The sequence below is a fragment of the Struthio camelus genome, chromosome Z, assembly GCF_040807025.1.
Source record: "Struthio camelus isolate bStrCam1 chromosome Z, bStrCam1.hap1, whole genome shotgun sequence".
NCBI classification, from domain to species: Eukaryota; Metazoa; Chordata; class Aves; order Struthioniformes; family Struthionidae; genus Struthio; species Struthio camelus.
This window is the reverse complement of record NC_090982.1, coordinates 75882473-75903803: the sequence shown is the minus strand read 5'-3', so window position 1 is coordinate 75903803 and position 21331 is coordinate 75882473. Positions and strand designations below refer to the sequence as shown.

The 21331-nt window shown below is 39.8% G+C and overlaps 1 protein-coding gene across 1 annotated transcript; it reads right to left on the bottom strand.

Moving 5' to 3' along the window:
- Window positions 1-1333: 1333 nt before the first annotated feature.
- LOC104147777 (membrane-associated transporter protein) lies at window positions 1334-21177 on the bottom strand. The gene is made up of 9 exons (XM_068926960.1): window positions 20386-21177; window positions 20135-20261; window positions 19162-20026; window positions 17835-18011; window positions 15150-15472; window positions 11057-11200; window positions 9788-9911; window positions 8636-8841; window positions 1334-5509 (listed from the first exon to the last, which is right to left on the bottom strand). The coding sequence occupies exons 3-9, from the start codon at window positions 19598-19600 to the stop codon at window positions 5285-5287; spliced, it is 1638 nt and encodes a 545-aa protein (XP_068783061.1). The 5' UTR covers window positions 19601-20026; window positions 20135-20261; window positions 20386-21177; the 3' UTR covers window positions 1334-5284.
- Window positions 21178-21331: the final 154 nt, after the last annotated feature.

Sequence of the window (21331 nt, the reverse complement as noted above, 5' to 3'; positions counted from 1 at the left end):
CTGTATTTACAGGCAAATTCAGTGATGCATATGGGGTAGAGAGCTACCAATGAGTTCTTGAACTGAAGGGGACAGGGATCCCACAGCTCTCAGGACATACTTGCTGTACTGAATAATTGCTGAACCTGTACAGCTGATCATTAATAATGACAAAAAGAAAAATCTAGTTTGAATTTCAGATTTGGGATTATATTTTCAGGGATGTAGAATAAAATCTTGCATTTTGAGCACACTTGATATAAAGTCATTCCAAATCAAATATTACAAAAGGAATTTATAAGCACATGATTCAGAACAGGAACACTGTTTGATAAGGTGCTGTCTCTCTCAGAGATAAATATAGATTTAATAACTCTTTTGTTGTAAAGTTTTGCAATGCTATGTCAGTCTAGTAGTATTTGGGAAATAATTCTTAAAGGTCTAGCTATTGGGATTAAGTGTTACAGTCTCAGCATTTATTTAAAAAATCTTGCATATTTTTTAATGCAAAATTAAAAGAAAACATATTGCAAGGCAGTACTTCTTATATTAAAAGGTTTCAGATCAGAACATTGAAACGGAAAGCAAACCATCTGGGATATGTTTGCACTTGCATGGCACTCTGCCTATCACGGACTTCAGGCTAGCGCTCTCAGCCTTTAAAAAAAGGCATCACTGCCATCAGCTTCTCCTTTCTCTCATGTCACTACGTAGACCCCAAGCTCTTGTTATTTTCCCCTTTTCCTCTCAGCACTAATGGACAGAGGGACCTGAAAACAGAGGTGCTCAAGAAGTTGATGCCACCTCCTCTCCTCACTACCACTGGTCCTGCCTCCCGATGCACCTTACCTGTTGGGAGCCAAAGCAACAAAAATTCCTGCGCAGAACAAATGAGGGGCAGCTGCACCACAGGTTTGTATCTCCACTTTAGCTGCGATCCACTTTGCGTGGCTGCCACTAGTGCCAAAGGCTTTGGAGGCCAGATGCCAGCAGGGTCTTCGGTGGACTCCAACGGCTGCATTACAGACAGCAACATCTCCATCGGCATCGTGTAGCTGCGTTAGAGGTAACTGCAAGCAAACCTGGACTTGTTGTTTAGATACAGACCATGAGAGGAACTGAACTGCAACACAGCATCATTATAAGGAAACGTCAAAGTAAGGTGAGAGAGGGACAGTACTCACGTTAGAAAGTCATCAAAAAGGCAGCTACGAGGCTCTGGATAAGTGTTATAATGTCATTGAACACTGGGGGGCAAACAAGCACCTGGCCTTTAGGGAAGAAATTACTTGATCCTTGCTAACAGAGAGACCTCATTCCCTCTCTCCCTTCAACTACAGTCTTAGTCTTAGATAACTATCCCTTCAAAAAGCTGCCCTTTTTTTTTTTTTTTTTTTTTTTTTTTTTTAGAAAAGGCAACATATATCTGTTTAAAAGTGACAGGCAGAATCTGCTTTTCTCAGGCAATCAAGAGTAGAGAGCACTGAACTTTTATTTTCCTTCTTCCGTAAGTCCGTAAGTCGTTACACAGAGCACACACAAGGCAATACTCTAGTTTGATGTCTCTGCAGGATGTGAAAGCATTATCATTAATACACAGGTAAAATATTAATATACAGGGAGGTAATAAATTAATTTTCAAAAGAGAACATTACAGAAATACAATATACCCTGCATAACTAAACAAGCAACGTATGAAATTGAGCACACTGTGGAAGGTACCAGAATTAAGAAGAGTTTTTGACAGTTTAGTCTTGACAAGTGGCCCCAAGTGTTCGCTGCTTAAATGAACAAAGCAGCAGCAGCTAGGAAATGAGAAATGAATGCTGGAAACTTAGAGGGAGATTGTTTATTTTGTAGATATATTCTTTTATGACCTTATGATGACAAACATTATTTGAAGAAATTTTACTGCAAATACTTCCAACTCTCTTCCTCCATGGAGCAAGCCATCTACAGTTCAGAAATATCAAATGCTGTCATTGGCACATCTCTTAGTTACACCGCTTTCTCCCTATCTTTTGACATGTTGCAGGGAATCGTAATGATTTGCAGGCACTAATGCTATAACTGAGAGTTCTGCCAAGGCAAGAGACATTTATGATTCATCTTGACTAATGTAGCTTTATCCTGAAGAAAGTGTCTCCCACAAACCATTTGAGTTGCTTGTTTTCAAGGAAGTTAAAGAAACCTAATGAGATCACTGAGAGAGATGGAATGAAAATTGGAAAAAAAAAACCAACCGTGACATTACTAATACGGCAAGTACTTTAAACAAGAGAACAAAAACTTCCTTGAATCTTTTACTTAAATGACAGGCCAGTTTGTTAGAGGGGAAGAAATTGATATGCGTTCCTAAGAAAAAAGAAAGTGTCAGGAAGGCAAGACAGCTGACTTGTTTCTTGCTTTGTTTCCTCCAGCTATTACTAGCTCTGTTAAAATGGGCGGGAGGGGGCCCTGATAATACCAAAATGTCTCCTCTTTTTCAGCTAAATGTATCCATTTGCCTAAATGCACCACCGATCTTCTATATATATGAAAGCAAAACTAGATGAGGAAGATCAGTGTCCTTCTAACTTTGACACTCACATCATCTTAATAAAAGCTCACAATAAGTGCAATAACTGATCATACTGATAATTTGATCCAAAGTCTAAACCCATTAACTTAGTACAGAAAAGAAAGAACTTTTTAAATTAGTAGAACTGCAGTGTAGTTCTTCAATGCTTATAACACATCTCTAGTGCTGTTTACTGTGAAATATTTACTTTCTCTTTTCTCAGGAATTAGTAACATTTTAAATAGCTTTCAGTGGCATACGAAATATATTTTTGGCCTCAGAATGAGCACCATCATAATTCTTGTTTTAAACTCTTTTTTTAAAATTGTGCTTACTTTTCTGGCTGTTTGCTATTTTTGAGAACGACCCATTAAGCTGGGCCTCATTTTGAAGTCTTAGAAACAAATATAGATAGCTTTTATAGGGAGATTTCCAAAGAAAAATGTAATCCATTCTGATCCTTATTCTATAGTGTGCAATTAATTTTAAAAGGAAGGATCATGAGAAAGATGACAAACTGATCCCTTGAAACAGCCTCCTCTGAACAGATTTCTAAATAGAACCATTGATATTTGATGCTTGCATCTCCCTTTTCTTTGCAGGTTCACACTTCTTGTCATGTTGCTACAGATCTACAGTGAGTCCACAGGTCTGGATCAATGCCAGCTTTCTCTGTGTGTAACAGAAGAGAGAGAATGCAGACCATCCAAATTTTCATGCTTTGATGGCATTAAACCTTAAAGAAAGTATTGACAAAGAGATAGGTAAACATTTCAAGGTTCCATTCCACAGCTTCACATTGGCATCAGAGTTTTACCCTTAGTTATCCTACAGTCCCCTTAAAAATTCCTCCTCCTGCAAGATATTTCTGAGCTACAGTAAGTTAGTGAGTTAATGATGGCAATATTTGAATCAAGATGATCGTCCTGCATTTTTTGGCCTTCTCCTATGCGTCCCAGTTGAGGCCCTTGTGCTCCAGGCCATCCCAGCATCTACAAAGTGGTTTGAGCACAGTCCAGGGTCTCACTCTTGCAAGCTTTTCACTTCTAGAGGTATGACAGGAGAGGAATTAACAAAAAGCCACAAAATGAAAGAAGCCATACAACATGCCTCTTTCACAGGGAAGGAGGAAGGAGCTGTGGAGAAAGGTAAGGTCTGCCGTGCACTGAGCCCTGTTTTGGGCATACAGAGAGACACAATCATCAACACGGAAACGTAGCTGAGGCTTCCATGGGCTTGTTATAATGAATAAGAGTTTACTCTAAGGGAGATATGTTTTTCCCTGCGAATAAATGACTCACCATACTCTTCAAAAACAAAAGAGGATGAAGTTGGTGCACCTGTGCAGAGACATCCTCATGCTCAAATTAACCATTTATATGTATAGTCGTATGTTCACACAGGGCTACTCTAGTGTCTGATCAACTCGACAGTGAGGAGGACTAAACGGCCTTGATTATACATGTGCAACATTTAGGGAAACATATCTGGCAACAATCTTTCTCTGTGTCACTGTTCATTAATAATACTGTATTAGCAGATGACTGCATGTGGCTTAGCACATAACACAGTAAATGGATTTGAAAATCTCCAGGAGAGAGGATGCACAGCATAAATATAGCATTTCACTTTCACAAACACAGGACCTTTGAAACTCTGGCAATATTATAAAAATAAGAATGAAGCTCCATACTCACTTAAATAAAAATAATTTGACTTCAGGATTTACTGTACTGGTTAGAGGTACATCTGTACAACAATTCATGATAGTGCTTTGCAGAGTGGAATTAATCTACAATATTCTGCAGAGACCAAAAAACATTTTACATAAAGCTAGAGACATGCAGGAATATAGAGAAAATAGAGATACTACATTAATTAAGGTAAATACTGTAATATCCAATATGAAAATTTGAGTGGCTTACAACCATTCACAAAATTCTTCTTCTGGTCTAGATTATACTTTTAATTGAGGTATTGAGGTCGAGTGGCTAGACTTTTTAAGAATGAAGAAACTGCAGCTGTGGACTTCCTGTGGACTGATTGTTTAGGTACCTAAACATGGATTTGCAGAGTATCTTTAGGCAGACTTTTATGACAAGCTCAGCTGGCATTTTCATTTCATTTCTATGTAAGCAGCAGAATATAGTATAAAAGAACTACTTTACTGTAAAGGGTTATGCTTTTAAGCAGTAGCCTTCAAACCTTTTTAAATTCCAATCACCTTTCATACCCAAATCTGCTTCTGATGGTAGCTGGAAGGTAACTGATCCCATTTAACAATACTGCTAATCATAACATCACAGCACTATGGCCTCTGACATTTGAACCTCTTCTCGCAGCTTTTGTCTACCAAAAAGAATAGCCCCATCTTAAAAGATATTTTGAAAATAAGATAAGCAACAGCTTTCATCTTAACTCTGTCCACTTTTATTACTTCTTCAATTTACCACATACTTCATTTATTAACTTCAGGATACCATGGGCATACAAGCCTTAATGTGTAATAGTGCGTTAATACACTGGGCTCAGTATGAAGGAATAAAGCAGTCAAAATAAAGAAGCTTTCAATTTGAGGCATTAGGCTGCCAGCTTTGCTAGGAGTCTCCACTTTGTGGATAAGAAATGCTCTGGAATTGCAACCATTCCAAGGAAGTAAAAGAAGAGGACATGCCAGCAATCTCAGTGTGGTAACAGCACCAGTGCTACTGACCCAGAAAGAAAATGCTCCCCTGTGATGATGTTCTACCCCACATATCGAACACAAAAAGCAACAAAGCAACAGCCAATCAGTGCCACAGTAGATGCTGAAATCACAGTGACCGCACTGCCAGCAACACTAACCAAGAGCCCAAGGCCCACGCCAAGAATGATCTGGGCCAGCTGGACCATGCAGGTGAGAGCAGCACAGTCAATACCCTTTCCTCGCCCGAGCTCTCTGGCTTGGTCTCCATCCTGCAGCTTCAGGTTCTGCAAATAAACACAAAACACAACCCAGTGAAATAAGAACGCTGCTAACTGGCAGCTCTCAGCCAGTGCTTGCAGGCAGCACTCCTGTCACGACCCCCAGATGCAGCAAACAGGTCAATAGGTCCCTGTTTCCCATCTTGGTTTTTCTGCCAGTCCCTCAGAGGTTATATTCAGAGCCTTTACAAGTGATAATGAGCTTTCCAAGTTCCCCTCAAATTGTCCCATTTCTCTCACCAACCATGTTTCCCTCTGTCCTTTCTCTCAGGGGAAGGAAAGAAACTTGGTGAGAAAAATGTGGCTTTTTCTTGAAGTTCAGGTCTATTTGTGCTCTGACACAGGGAGCGAGTTTCACAGTACAGAATACCATGTTAAGAATACTTTAGCTCCAACTCTCACATGCTTAAAGGAGAGCCCCAAGGGATGTTAGGATAAGAAGAGCCCATACACGCACATCCCACACACAAACAGATCTGAATTGCTTGTCATGGAGCGCTGCGCTCTGAAGTCATGCTTCAAAGCTCAAAAAAACAGTTCATTACTAACATCTTAACATAATGCTGAAAAAAATATTTGAAAGCAAAGCCCTGAGCAGGAGTCTACATTACAGAAATCCATGATCAACTAGCGACTAGATCAACAACTATTCAAGTGATATACGTAGCAGAGCAACAGGCTTTATTTATAGTATATGAGCATCTCCTCCAGGAAAGAATTATTCTGGTTTAGTTTCGAAATTATTTGATAGTTTACATATTTATAGCTCTTCTTGCACAGGTTGTTGAATGTGTTGCAAGAGACAGAACTTCCGTGCTGTGTGGTAGGTGAGCTGCTGTCTCCTGGTATCCAAATGCTCCTGATCATTAGGATGCTTTTTGCTTTTCCCAAGACCTCATTACATTGCATTTGAGTTGTTATGCACAAAGTTCAAAAGTACTACAGAAAAACAGTCTCTTCCAAATCCAGTACACAAAACTGAATTTGGATCCTAGGGAACAGCAGCACACAAAGGAACTGAGAGGCCAGTATTTTAAAACCCAGCACATGATTTTGGTAGAATGTATACTGGTGGAAAATACTCTTTGTCTACTCTTTGTTTGGGAATAATATGGTCTAACAACGTCGTTTCATCTGAGGTATTTCAAACTTTAAATGCACTTTTTTTTTTTAATTATAACTATTTTGCTGGGCTCTGCCCAGTGTCCCCATGTGCCTGTAGTTCTAAGCGCAATCGTATGAATGTGCAAATGAATGCAATCTTGCACCTGGTGTTTCCCCTTTATTTTTTCTATCTTGGATATTATAGAAGGTTTGGGATAAACCTAATTTTGTTAATATCAGATCTAACACAGAACTATATATCATTTAACATCTGGCATAGTACCATACCTCAGATCTTACTTGGAAGAGAGCTAATTGTTTCTTCTTTGAAGATATTAGCCTATTAAAGTCCATGTACACTTCACTTCAGCATATTTTATTTCACTGCTGTCTTGGAACAGGTCTGAATCAGAGCTAGACTACGATTTGGCCTTTACTTCCTCTCTCTAAGATGACTGACCCAAGGTTCAGACTGATCTCACCCTAAACTGGGCTCAGTCCCTGTGCTTTGTTAAATCTTTTTAAAATCCTTCATCATGATTGTTCTCTGTTGGAAGGAACAGAGAAATAACTGAAGAATTAGGAATCAATTCTATGAAATATTTTATTACCTTGAAACATCCTAAAACTCAGGAGAATAATTAAAGAGCTTTCTCCTTCACCATTCCAATGACGATGCTTAGAAGTTGTACAGAACAGCAGGATGTATTCTCAAGGATTTAATCTAGCCCTGTGCTAGGCTCAGCTATATATTTTTTTTAATGTTTTGACTGTTCAGCATTTCCTTTATTAATTTCTTCCAATATCACTGGATATAATGATAACTTTTCCTAAATCTTCAAATTCTCCTTCTTTCCAGCTCTCTCACAAACTAAGAGACTTGAGACAACTTTTCCAGTGAAGAACTCAACACTTTACATGACATGAAGATCCTGTTGTGCTTAGTAACATGACATAAGGAACGCAGGTTCTTCCAGATTTTCGTTGGAAGCAGGATTTCATGCTGAGGAGGACCAAAAACCAACTCCAGACGTTAGAGAGATAACGAGAACATGGAACGGCTTCAACAAAGGGAACAAACATGTCTGAAAAGGGGTAAATACTTATTTTGAGGCATGAGGCTACAGGAAAGAAACCTCCCTCAGCTTGGGTAGGAGAAAAGGCCTTGATGGTCCCCTCATGCCCTAGGCTGGGGCAGTCCTTATACCTTCCTCTACAGTATGTCACTAGAGGCAGAGGAACAAACCACAGAACTGAGACAACCAAATACTCTGTTCCAACCAGGTACATTTTCTTAAAATATGGCCGTTCTAGTATAAGAAAGTACTATATTCTTGTAGGCATCTGATTTGATACTAAACTACATAAAATTGTTTGTACTTGAATTGTGTTCTTTTATTAGCAAACAGTTTTTGTAACACTTCGCAGTCAACTAAAATTTCCGTCATCCTTTACAGTGTGGTTATTAACTCCAGGGACTCAGAAGTCAAGCCCTCAGCTGATATGAACAGGTTAAGCCTCCCTGAAGTAACCCGAGTTTAGTGGCGTAATTCAATCTGAGCCCCAGCCCTCCCCTTTATTTTTAAAAGTAAATACATGCATGCACATGACTGTGTACAAAACAGTGGTGTGGTGGTTTTGATACCCAGGATGGCAGCACTTACAGCCCGAACTGGAGCCCTGTTGCCTGTGTACTGCCTGAACACATACTGGGATCAGCTGTTTCAGCTGTGATGATAAATAATTGTTTGTTTCAACACATGACTGAATTTGGAGAATTTGAAATGGGACCTTAGCAAAAAAAAGTAGTATATAGCTACAACACAGCTTATAATGTTAGTATGGTTAATTAAAGCCCTGAAACTCTCTCTGTCAGAAACTTTCTGTTCATAGCATCTGTGTCACCATAAGTAGTTTGAAATTAATACTAAAAATCTCTCCTCCAGTTCTGTCCAATTTTTCTCCCCAAACAGAGTTAAACAGACCTTTCCAGATATAAATTTACCCTTTCTTAGGCCTTGAACTCACCTCTTCTTCCCTGTGATACTCTGCAATGAGGTGGAATGGCACTGTGTACAGTGTGCTGGACATGACACCGAAGAGGGAGCATAGAGCCAGAGTGGAGTAGACATTGGGAAACAAGCCAATTAATCCAGTACCTAATCCAAAAAGCAGGTATCCAATGAAATAAAGTCCCTTTAGTCCTATGTATGGCAGAAGGGCTTTCTGCAGGTCTGAAAAAAAAAAAAAAAGGGAAAATGGTGATGAGACTTATAAGAGGTTTCCTTTTACAAGATACAATGAAGGGAAAAATCTTATTGATTTTGGCATGCGCTTCAAATTATTGTGGGTATGAACTTGCCGCAGAATACTTCTTCCTGACATTCCTCTCCCTGGGAATACTCTTATTCTAGCTTAAGCAAGTCCAGAGAAGAATTAGTTAAGAGGTATACTGTAAGAACTGCCCTTGCTAGCAACCCTGACAATTCACTGCTTGATTATAACACAAGCGTTTGACAATAACCTCTCACTGAGCTGAGAGGGGTGCTGCACAAATGCCTGTATTTAAGATCCAAAGGGGAAAAGATTTCCATCAGGCCTCTTTTAGATGCTGAATTCATCCCCCAAAATGCTACTAATTTGATTTTTTGGATAACAAGTAATTTTGGGTAAGAACTATGGTAAGAACTATGGTAAGATCTATCTGAGGAACTGGGCTAACCTTTTTACATGCGATTCTGCAGAGCAAGGTTCATGTTTTTGGCCAGAACTTCTACTGCATTGTGAAAGTTATTTTGTGAGGAAAGCAGACAGGAAGAAGCATTAGAGGGACCTTCTGAGAACCTACAGCTATGTGACTGCTACGTAAAGAGCAACTTAGAATGATGCTCATGGCATCCATTTTACTCCAGCATTTAACTTTAGGACAATTTTCAATGCTCAGGGTCAGTCCACATGTAGAGCAATGCCTTACTCCCAAAGTGATCCCACATCTTGAGGTCTGGTCAGAAATTGCTCACATGAAGAGACAGGTTTCTAACAACACTGAGAATGCAACATTTCAAAGTTTTAATGTGAAAAAACAGTTAATTGGGGATCACTCGGTTTCTTTGAAACAATTGCAAACACATTAAACACTGTTTCAAAGTACAGTGTTGGAGTAAATTGCTGGGTACTTACAAGAATAGAGTGATGAAGAAATTGCATTAATGCACAGTCCCCAACATCCAACTTCTACTCCTCTTTCATAGGCAAGGTAAAGCGTGGAGTTACGAGGCGCATAAGGACTTCCCTGGTATACAATCTGAAAGAGACCACAGAGATCACAGAAGGTAAAAATGTGCTGCATGTATATAATACCTCCTTATTAGGGGTACATGGGACCCCAACACAGGGTCTCATCCTCAGGCCATTCTTCTCACTCTACTCCTACTTTCTTGTCCTAGCCCCTCTCTCTCTCTCTCCTTTTTTTTTTTTTTTAATCTGCAATTGCTTTCTTTTTTTTCTGTTTTCTCTTTCAAGCTTACCCACACACACTCATTTTTCCACCCAGTCTCTCTGAGAGTCATTTTCTTATGCAGTTCCTTACCCAGGCAAGCAATTTTTTTTCTTTAAAACATATACTGCAGAAAATAAAAACTCCCTCTCACCTAGAGAGAAAAAAAAAAAGGCAAGGAAATATGGGATACTAGGTGGAAAGCACAGAAAAAAGGAACTGGCAGTGACAGGATTGGTGCTAGGACTCTGGAAGGAAGGAAGCAAAGGGGATCAAGTAAGGGAGCATCAATGGGAAAAGGCATACAGTTTCACTGCCTGGGAACAGCCAGGAAGAGAGGACTTGAGTATTGTGAAGGCAAATCACTGGCAGAAGGGACTCATCCAGGGAAGGGTTTAAAGAGATATGGCAGGGAGAGTCAAAATAATCAAGGGAACAAGAGCCTTGGGCTACAGAGCCAAGTAGCCCACTGAGTGTAAAATGCTGCAGAGGCTCAGGCCAGTGAGGCTATCGTGCTTCTACCTTTGGATGAATGGCCTTGCATGGGCTGGGGGACAAAGAGGGCAGGGCGTAGCTCCAAAATGGGGGGGGGGGAGGGTGGAGATCAAGCAACATCTGTGCTTCTTCAGTCAGGAAACCTGTCCATTTCTGAAGCCAGAGCAGAGAACAGATGTTTTTGGAACCACTCTGAGAGCTTCAATCTGAACAGTGAAATAGGTACAAATACCCTTACAAAAGCAGGAAGGTTTTCACCTGATACCCAAAAGAGTCCAGTTTAGAATGGGGGCTGGAGAGCAATCAGCTCCTGTACAAAACTCTTGCTTGGGCACTCCAGATATTACTGGCTCTACCACCACTGTCGTTTCTTCAAGTTTATAACACATTCCAATTTTTTTCCTGTGGAAAATGAAATGCTATGAGGAAAGAAAAGCAAAAGGCATTTATTCTTTTACCTGTCCCATAAAATCTGTGAAGAAGAGCATGTTGGACAGGAAAGCCATCCATCCAAAGAGGTGGCTCACGCACAGATTGCGATAGTGGGATGGCATGCTTAAAAGTGTCTTCAGGAGTGATTTAAGGGTCACCCGCCGCTGAGTCTGAAAACGAGTATTTTACAATTGTTAACAACAAACTATTTAACAATACTACTGTACTACTGCCCGGACGGCTAATAAAATAGCTGACAGCAAATGGAGAAGGCCTCATCATCTTTTAAATACCAAACTTCCTAAGTTTTCTATTTGTTTTTGCTAGAAAGGGTTGCTTGGTACTGAATGTCCTTCCATATATTTTCTATTTGTCAGAGCAATGCCTAATAAAGTCATCTGAAAGACTCACAGAGATTTTAGGAAAGCTGCGGTACATCACTAAGGATAAAAATACTTCCTGCTGTTACAAGCAATCAGTAGGATTCTTATTTACTTGTAGAATCAACTGAAAATTTTCTGCCAAAACAGATTCTCAGTAGAAAACTGGAGCGTCAAAAAAAAAAAAAAAAAAAAAAGAATTTCTTCATGAAGACAATCAGCTTTCCATTGAAAATTTGAAGTTACCATAGAAAAAAATTTCCTGAGAATTAAGAATACTGCAGTTCTGAGACCTGGCTCCCATTCCTTTTTATGTGTTAAGCTCCCTAGAAAGCATCACCTTTTCAGGTGCATCATTACCATGAGATCCACTACGTACCATCTACCCTGCCCCGTCAAGCACGGAGAGACTGATAGATCACAGGAGATGCAGCACCACCCAAAATCCTAGTGTCCAGAGAATGTGAGCCCCAGCACCTGAACACCTCGTCCCATGGGAGAAAGGGCTCGGCTCAAAATCAAATATTAGAGGTACTGGTTAATACAATTTCACTGATGGAAAAATTAAATTTCTTACTATCTTCAATACCCCACCTTATCTCCCTCCTCCTCAGCCTCAGCCCTGGACCCAAAGACTCTCTCCCAGTTTCTTTTCTAGTTACATTTATCATATCAGTTGTATGTTCAGTATGATGAGCTTGCATTTTTTAATATGGTAGGTGTGTTCACTGTCACACATTGGTGACATACAAGTCTTACCACTTTAAAGCTCCTGCATTTTAAAGCACCTCCTTTGCTTTTAAAGAAAGATTTTGTTGTTTTATCATTGAGTGATGGAACATTTCCAATTTTCTCTAGTAATGTTTGGTAGCAACAGTGTTAGGAGAGATGGTAAGGGGAGTTATACGGTCATTAGATACGGAAGAACCATAAAAGTTATGTTCATTACTGGAAAGCAGAATTTTACCTTAAATTTGCTGTAAGCTGATGATATTGTTTCCTGTCTTCGATGTTCTAGTTACTTTTCACAGTTCTGCTGTCCTTTGAACTAGGTTATGCTGCTAGCTGCTCTACGAATAACAACCATGTAAAAGGTTGGAAAAGACTTTGCTCCAGTAAGAGGTTTTTAATCCTTATAGGAATGCCAAAATGCAAGTTGCTGACTTTTACCTTGAGCTGCATATTGTCCAAATCCATCGGAATTTGTCTTGGCATCACTGTCACTTTTAACGGCATTTAAATAAGGCAAGCTTTCTATTATACTACAGTAACACAAAAAACCCCAACCAAAACACATTAACTCATCAGTCAAACCTAATTAACTCATTATTTCAAGGATAATTACTATTATTTGATCTAGCATATATAATTTGTTCAACTCTCCCACATTGTTCTTTAAAACAGCCTTTCCAATCAAGGTATTAACAAAGGGTCAGAGAGGGAACTAGAGAGAACACTACCGTAATTACAAATGATCAGTTGAGAACCAGCCAGAAATGGTTGTTTTCTATTCAGATATTTTAAAAAGTGGAAATGGAAACACAAATGTTTAATGCATATATTCAATACATACCAACACACAAATCCCACACTAATATTTCTAAACAAACAGCTGAAGGCTCTTAAATCGAGCTCAGGCCTCTGTTTCAGTGACTTACCCTCAATAGCCCAGAATACCCAGCCATTTTCTCTATAATCACTGTAACTCAAGGCCTAAGGAAGATTCATAGGGATACATGGGAATCAATATGACTTATGTTTTATGGCAGCAGGACCTGAGTAATTTGGCACTAAATTAAAGAAAAAAAGTTAGAATCACTTTGGATGCCTATTCCTACTGTAACAAGTCAAATCTCATTAAATAACTATGGGGACTATTAGCATGCAGGAGTATAGTCCTTAATTCAAAAGAAACAGGACCCTGAAGCCTGCAGCAAAAAAGAGAAAAAGAAAAGCAGAAAGCCAAATCATTTTTTCAAGGAAGCAATTATAGCAATGAATAAACTCAGAAAACATGCGCTACATGAGACAGACCATTTCTGCACTGAGAGAGTGTCTAGAATTTATCCAAGCCCAGGCACATCAAAGAAACATTAGATGAATCAAGGCACTCAGCCTCTGAAAGACTGTCTAGCTAACTACTTAGAAAGGAGGGCAATGGGACAAGCTGGAACCGAGCGGACAGCAGAGCTTTACACGGGGTGTCAGATGTTCCTGATTCAGTGGGAATAGCTCTTGCAAAGTAACAGATTACTCCGTTCCATAGTCTGCTTCCCTTGTTTTCACTGGATCTGCTTTCTCTTCCTAGTTTACCTTCCTTTCCTTTAGAGTCTCTGTTGGCCAAACAGTGCCACGGCATTCAGCACCTCTGGCAATCAGGAAGATGCTCAGAGTGAACAGTGCTGGCAAGGGCTGCTATCTGTTGTGGCTGGCCTAAGGTGAGGACACGGGGGAAGCGCTGCAGCGTGCTAGAGATATTCTGCTGACAAACTGTTGCTTTGCTGCCTGCCTCACATTGAATTTGCCTGCCTTTCTCATTAGGCGGTGTTCATCTTTTATTCCACCTGTGTGTACTACCTGGTGTAATAATATCATCGTTTTGGTCAGGAATACTAAGTGCTAGTAGAATGGAAATGATAAAGAGTAAAAGATAACAACTCTCTTTTATTTGTAGCTTAAACATGAGTTTAGGTTCCTAATTTTTGACCATCTGCACATCTCAATATTTTTCTAGCTGATTTCCCAAGACTTATTTCAGGGATACACATACATAATGCTAAGAGATCAAAAGTAAATTTAAAACAAGAGGCAACTGTTTTCTTATTTATTGTTATACTAGGAACCAAACGTATATTACAAGCCTTTGCTTACCTAGGACACCATGAAAGCGCAGCCAGGATTCCTAGCACTGCAAATCATCAACAAAACAGTAAACACCACTATCTGTTGCTAATGCTATTCTAGAAATGTGATCTCCAGGTATTTTTCAGGCAGATTCTCCTTTTCCTGGTTGCGTTGGACTGAAACAACACCTCACGAAAATATAGCAATGAATAAATGCCAGTGATGACTTGCAAGCGCTCACTACTCCCTCCCACTTGAAAGTTCTCCCAAAGACACAGCTACAACAACAGTTTAAAAGAAAACCAAAGCCCTGGAAGTGAGGTAGTGTTGTTGTAAAACTGAATAGCAGTTTTAACTGAATTAGCATTGCCAACAGGTACTTGCTGAAACGTTGAGTAGCAGTGTAACTGGAACATTTAACAGAGCAGAGAACATTTCATATATACTACATACGCTACGCTACACTACACAACACTACAGGTGTTGTTGACTTCAGCGAAAGCTACAAATTTATATCAAAGATTAATGGTATCTAGTTCTTGTCCACAGTATGTTGTGGATTCTATAGAGATTAAAGGACACATTATATCCTCTTGAGGAAATACACATGAGAAGAACATGAGGAGATTGATACAGAGCAGAAACTCCAATTTGGTTCTCCCTCATGCCTGCAAAATGTTCAAAGCCTAGTCTGTCTCTGTCCCTTCTTTGAAAGGGCTGTATAAATAATGAAATAGAGAGTAGGCCAAAGAGAGGCTGGCTCTGTATCTTGGTGGAGGACTTTTTCTCAGAAAGGGCTCCACTTCAAATAGTCAGCATTAGGTAATTAAAAAAGGGTAACTGATGGTCTCCAAGGATGAAATGATATGGGTTACAAAATCATCTCTGCACTTACCTCTGTATGTGATGGGCCAGAGGATTTCGCTGGTTGAGGTGCAGTCTTTATTTCAGTATATGGTGAATTTAAGTAACCGTTCTTGATTTTCTCTATGGAGTTATACTGACAGGGTTCATCCACTTCCAACAAGAACTTGGTCTCTTCAGTGTCATATCTGAGAGGGACTTCAGGGATACTGCACAAGTGTACAGTAAGGCAGATTAGGAAAACTAAGGCTGAGAAGAAGAACATCACCTGGAATTCCGATAACAACTGATGTCCCAGTACGGTCTCACTCCAGTCCATAGCACCTGTCAGGTAACCCAGGGCTCCTCCCAAACCTACAGAGGCAGGGGGAAAAAAAAGAAAAAAAAAAGAAAAAAAAGAAAAAAAATTTACTGGCATTTATAAAATAAATGAACAATACACAATATGCTCAACACGTGATCTCCTCTAGAAATGACTGAATCATCACCCTTCAGATATCAGTATATGTGGGAAGAATCAAAAGAAATTAGAACACTGCACTAATCATACATGTGAACAGTTACCAAACACATCTTGAAAAACCACCCCAGCTCTGGCAGACAAAGCTTTCCATGAAATGGCTGAATATACAGCAACATGGGTCTCCATCCCTTTTCTAGCAAACATTCTCTGAGCCTGATTCAGAAACATTTCTCTGAGGTTTTCTTCTCTCTGAAGCAATGCCTAACACAAAACAAAACTTCATAGCAATTTGTTTTTAGTGCACCATGAATATAAAATACTCCACAGAACAGAATAAATAGAATTTTTGTATTGTATTAAGGCTATCTGTACTTTAGACCTTGTAAAACATATTTTATACAGCTGAATACAAACAGAAATACTGCCTCCATGTGAAATTTCCAAAAAGGAAATAAAATCAAAAGCATTTCTTTGTTTCATCACAATCCAAGTACCTCATCTCTAGAAAAAGAAAAAAAGAGCACATAGAAATGTGAATTTCCTTTTACTGATTTTCATCCTCTTGGGAAACAAATAAAAAACAAAATCAGAGTAAAAGTAAAATGAGAACACTATCTTGCCTCTTGAAGTTAATAAAATCAGAATTCAACTTTTTAATACAATTTTTTTTTGTTATTGGTGCACACACTGTTTCAGTAGCCCAGGAAAATGTGATTATGTACAGTATAGAGCTTTGGTACTGGAGGCAGCTTTGTACAGTCCTGACACCTTGTTAATCAGGTGGTTCTGCTGGATGTGGAAGTCAACTAACATAGAAGAGTTTGAAGGAACTGCAATTATTTCTACTCTTCTGCCTAGGAGAACCGAGACAACGTATGGTAGAACCAGTCTGTCTAACAAAAAAGAAATGGAGGTAACAGGACCTTTGCCTGACCTAATAACCATGTGACTGTACTTTCATTCTGGCATTTCTGTATTTCTTTCCCTTTTGGGTCTCGTTATGGCCTTCCTTCACCATGTTCCACTCAATTTTAGAGAGACTATATCCTTGCTTGTTCTAATGAAAACCAACGAAGCTGGTAATACCTTCTTGAAGAACACCACCACTACATTTTTTTGCTCAGTGATGAATGTTTTATATTTGATATCTTCTTTATATACTCTTTTGATAAAAAGTAATGATAGGGAATGCACAGTCTGAGCATCGGACATTGGATATATGCAGTATTTCTTTTGCTTTTCTCAGTGATCTTAAGTCCTTAACTGCAAAATACCTGGATTCATGTTTGAACCTTAAAAATGATGAAGATAAATTGAAGAGCAAAATCTTGGGGAAATTTAGTCTAAAAAGAAGGAACTAAGCAGGAAGCTGAAACAACTCAGTATGTAAAACAAGCTAGAAAAGAGAGGCAAACGGAAAGATGCTTTCTGTGTCTACTCTGGATAGTACAAGGAGCAAAGAATCTAAGTTGTAGGGAATGGATATGAAGGTTAGATTTTAGGGAAAACTGTCGTAACAACAAGGCCAGTGAAGCGCCGGAATAGACTGCCTTATGGGGGCTGGAGAATCTCTATCATTGGAGGATTTTAAGAACAGGGAAAGTACCCATCAGGAAGGGTTTACATACAGATGATCTTGCACAAGGTGCTGGACCAAGTAACGGCAACATTTCAGAACACGTATAAGCGCAATCAAATGAAGCAAGAGGCTGGACTGAACTCCTCAATGTTGTTTTGTGGAAGTCATGAAGCTATGAATTTTACACAGGGCCTCTATCTCTGTACAAGAAACCAGCATATATTGAAGCACTGCTGATGAATGAAAACCAACTACACAGCTTTGTGCATCTCTTGCTCTGGGTCACATACTGAGTCAAAATGTTGTTTATTTTTAACCTTCTATGACAAGGAAACAAGTTGCATTCCTTAATTTTTGCTTCACCAAAAACTTACACGAAATCACAAGCTGAATAAACACTTTACCTTCTAAAACAATTAATTGCTCTTAATTTAACCATGGGTCTGCTGCTGTAAACATTTATGCCTGCAGCCGTATGCAGCAGAATCCCTGCAGCAACACTCACAAGCTGCTGTTCTTTGGAGCAGTGAAAACCCAGCAACAAAAGACTCGTGACTGAAGCGCAGGATCAGATGATCAGTTCATTCAAGATTAGAAACACAGTCAGAATAAAATCCATACAGTTGCCTTCCCCTTCCTCCAGAGGTAGGAAGGAAAAGAAACAATCTGAGTACCTGTAAGGAGGGCATGGTAATGCAGACCCTTCTCTTTTTCCTGGTGAGAGCAGACATCAAATAAATATGCCTTGATGGGGCCATCGATAAAGTCAGCTGCAAAATCAAAAAGCACCACTCCAAGCATGGTAGTGACTATTGCCCACGTCTGCTGCTTGTCTCTCTCAGTGATGAAAGCTACAATAAGAAAAAACAAACTCATTCTGACAACTTTCACCTCCCTTACAAGAATTTTTCTCTACACAACAGTGCCATGTTCTACAAAAATCACATTTTATCTTTCCTGGTACATCCAAATATAAAGACTTCTCAGCTACCTACGGGGGAGCAGTGACACAAGAGCTGGTTCCACCAGCACCAGCTGACATCCAAGAAGCAACACAGCTGAGTTTGTGCAGGGCTGAGCTGCGCTATGTTGACTTACTGCCTTGGGTCAGCACAAGCTCAGGGTACTCCGAGCTCCACAGTCAAGAGCATCCCTAACTTTTCCTTTTCTTTCCGTTACACCTGCATTGCAGGCTCTGGTAGCCTCAATCACATGTTTCATATCACTTTTTAATTTTATGTTGTTTGTCCCATCCTTCCATTATTTTAGATGATCACGAATTGACTATAGCATCTCTTTTTGGGCACACAGATACCAACATATACAACATGGATGATTCCCAGGAACAGAGGATAAATGAATCTATAAATTATAGACACACTCACCCCCCCACCGTCAAGTCACAATGACAACAACTTTCCATCAAGACTTTGAGAAAGTTGCATCTCAAACTGCATCTAGTACAACAGCATCTAGGGATGTCACTCCTATTTGATTTTGCACATTCTTATCACTACACAGTTTGCAGGGAGTTGCTTATTTCTATTATTTACGAACACAGCACGTTCCTGAGTCAAGTCAGTGCTGCAATAATTATAGTTACATATTTTGAATGTTAACACATCTCAAATATGGATTAATACATATTCAGTTTGGACGTGTACTGTATCATACAAGCAACATCTACTGTTAAATTTAATACGACACATTTTAGTTCTTAAAACCCTCTCTGAGTCCAAGCAGTGCTTTACTTTTATGAACTGGTGGGTGATCACATCAACATACAGTATACGGTAACCACATGCACAAATTACGGAACAGTCAGTACATAACAGGCAGTATCAAGACTGAACTGGCATAAAGATTGTACTGTTCCTCAGCTCCTCTGATGCAGCTAAAAAATGCAATACCCATTTTTAACAGGGAAAAATCAGAATCATTCTGATTCAGAAGGCTAGAATGAGTTTTTTTCTGTCAGCACAGCACATGCCCCTCACTCACCTGAGATCATCACGTCCCCATTGAGGTACAAAGCCATGCCTAACAGCATTATGATGCCCAGACCCAGAATGTAAGGTCGCCTCTTGCCCCAGCTAGAGGTGCAGTGATCACTGGCTGAACCTACCACGGGCTGCAGCACGAAGCCCAAGATAGGGCTGATGAGCCACACCAGGCTGTAGAGGTTCTTGGGCAGCCCTACAGTGAGCAGCACCGGCGTGACGAAGGCGGCCTCCACGGCGTAGCAGAACTCCCGGCCAAACATTGCCATGCTGTGCATGACCAGCCTTCCTGTCCCTTGCTTGCTTGGCTCCACTACTCCAGTCCTCACCGCAGACTGCGGCACAGCCTCCTCCTCTTCCCTGGTGTTGTCCGCGTCGGCCTTGGCCACCTCAGAAGGGGGTGGAAGAGCCCCATGGAAACTCTCCTTTGTTAAGGTCATCGCTCTGGCTAAGTCCAGCACGCTGGCCAGCTGGTAGAGAAGTTAGTGCTGCCTGCTCTGGCTGACATGGAGCCCAGATCATATGCCAGGGGAAATCGGTCTGCGCTGGGGGAGGGACTCGCATACTTTCATGGCTCTGCGATCACAAGTTATGAAAGGAAGGGGGCAGGGAAGCATGTGTTAGCATTCGCAGATCTGCCCTCTTGGGCGTCTGCAAGGCTCTCAGCTACCCATGACTAAATAGTGATTGCTGAAATGGGAAACATGCAAATTCAGGGTACGTACACACCAGGTGGGTGAGGCGCAGGAGTAGCTGGACACAAGCTATTCTGCTCGTTTCTCTGAGATAACGATGATGCCCAGAATCTAAAGCCCTCCTCTGTCCGTTCAGCAAACGGCCTGAGCACCAGACAGTGTGCCGATTTCCTGTTAATCAGAAAGGATTAAAAAAAAGCAAAACAAAAAAAAAATCTAGAATCATATATTCAGCAAAAGAGTTCAATGCACTTTATGAAGATAAGTAAGTTAACTTACCTATTGCCCTAGAGTGTTAGTGACAGATAAAAAAGCTTGACAAAAGTCTGTCAAAAGGCAACTGGTGAATATTTATTTCGTGCTGGTTGTGTGCCACCCTCAATGCAACTGATTATTTGCTTCGTTTCTGAAAAAACAAAAGGGTGTCAGGATCACGTCATCTTTTGTAAACAGTCTTACCTGTCACTTTTAAAAAGCAGTATTTTTGGCAAGAAAATTGAAGGCTTTAACAGAAATCTGTAGTGACATACCAAAATCATACCTTTCAGGTCAGCCATTCGAGTAAGGCAGCTAATCCAATCTACGCTGAAGTTAACAGGAGTTTTAAAACCGGCCTCAGTGGTCGTAGGGTCAAAACCCAGAGGCACTGTAGATTACACCTCACCATGTTGATTGTTCTCTGATGCAATCAGATACATCTTGAGACAGAGAAAACTGTCATATTGCATTGGTATGTAACATTCAGTAACTCATTAGAGTAGTTATCAGCTAGAAATACCTTTTGCTAATTATTTATCTAATTTGTTAGGACCCACTAGATAATTCTAGCTCCCATGCAGGTGTTCAGGAGTAACATGTAAAAGGGTTTTTTTTTTGTAGTAATAAGGCTGACACTTTGGTGTGACATAAGTCAAATATGTATATCTCAGCTTTGTAAGTTTTTGTAAGTAACTAATATTAAGCAAAGCAAACACTGTGAAATAAGAATTAAGCAAACCCTTTGTAACATAATTCCTGTCATATATGACTAAAGAAAACTGTATTAAGGCCACATAGTTATTGCTTTCTAAAAACATAATTATTTTTGAGTTGAAGGAACAAAGGCAGTTTAAAATAACTTAACTGTAAAGGAAAGGACAACCAGCATGGAATAACCCTTGTTTAAAACTTCTGCAGCTAAGCTTCCTTACCACTCCTCCAAAAAGAGGAGAAAGGATAAATTCTTGGCAGCTATTTTACAACAACAAATTTTACCCTGAAAAATGCAGTCAGGCTCTCAAATAGAACCATCATTAACAACTCTATAGCAGAGCATAAGGAAACAGCATTATTTGGACCACTGTTTTGGCATGACAATGCAAATGAATCAGTATGATAGAGATAAAAAAACCCTTCAAATCTACAAACAACACAGTCACCCATTTATGAAGCATAAAACTGTATTTTATGAAAGGTATTGCCTTCAGGTAATTACAA

Excerpts from the sequence above, each read along its gene's own strand:
- LOC104147777 (XM_068926960.1), bottom strand. The coding sequence starts at position 19,600 with ATGACCTTAACAAAGGAGAGTTTCCATGGGGCTCTTCCACCCCCTTCT. Across the intron at positions 15,473-17,834 it reads TTACCATGCCCTCCTTACAG|GTTTGGGAGGAGCCCTGGGT; the intron begins GTACTCAGATTG and ends CTGCCTCTGTAG. Across the intron at positions 11,201-15,149 it reads CTGGCCCATCACATACAGAG|ACTCAGCGGCGGGTGACCCT; the intron begins GTAAGTGCAGAG and ends ACTCGTTTTCAG.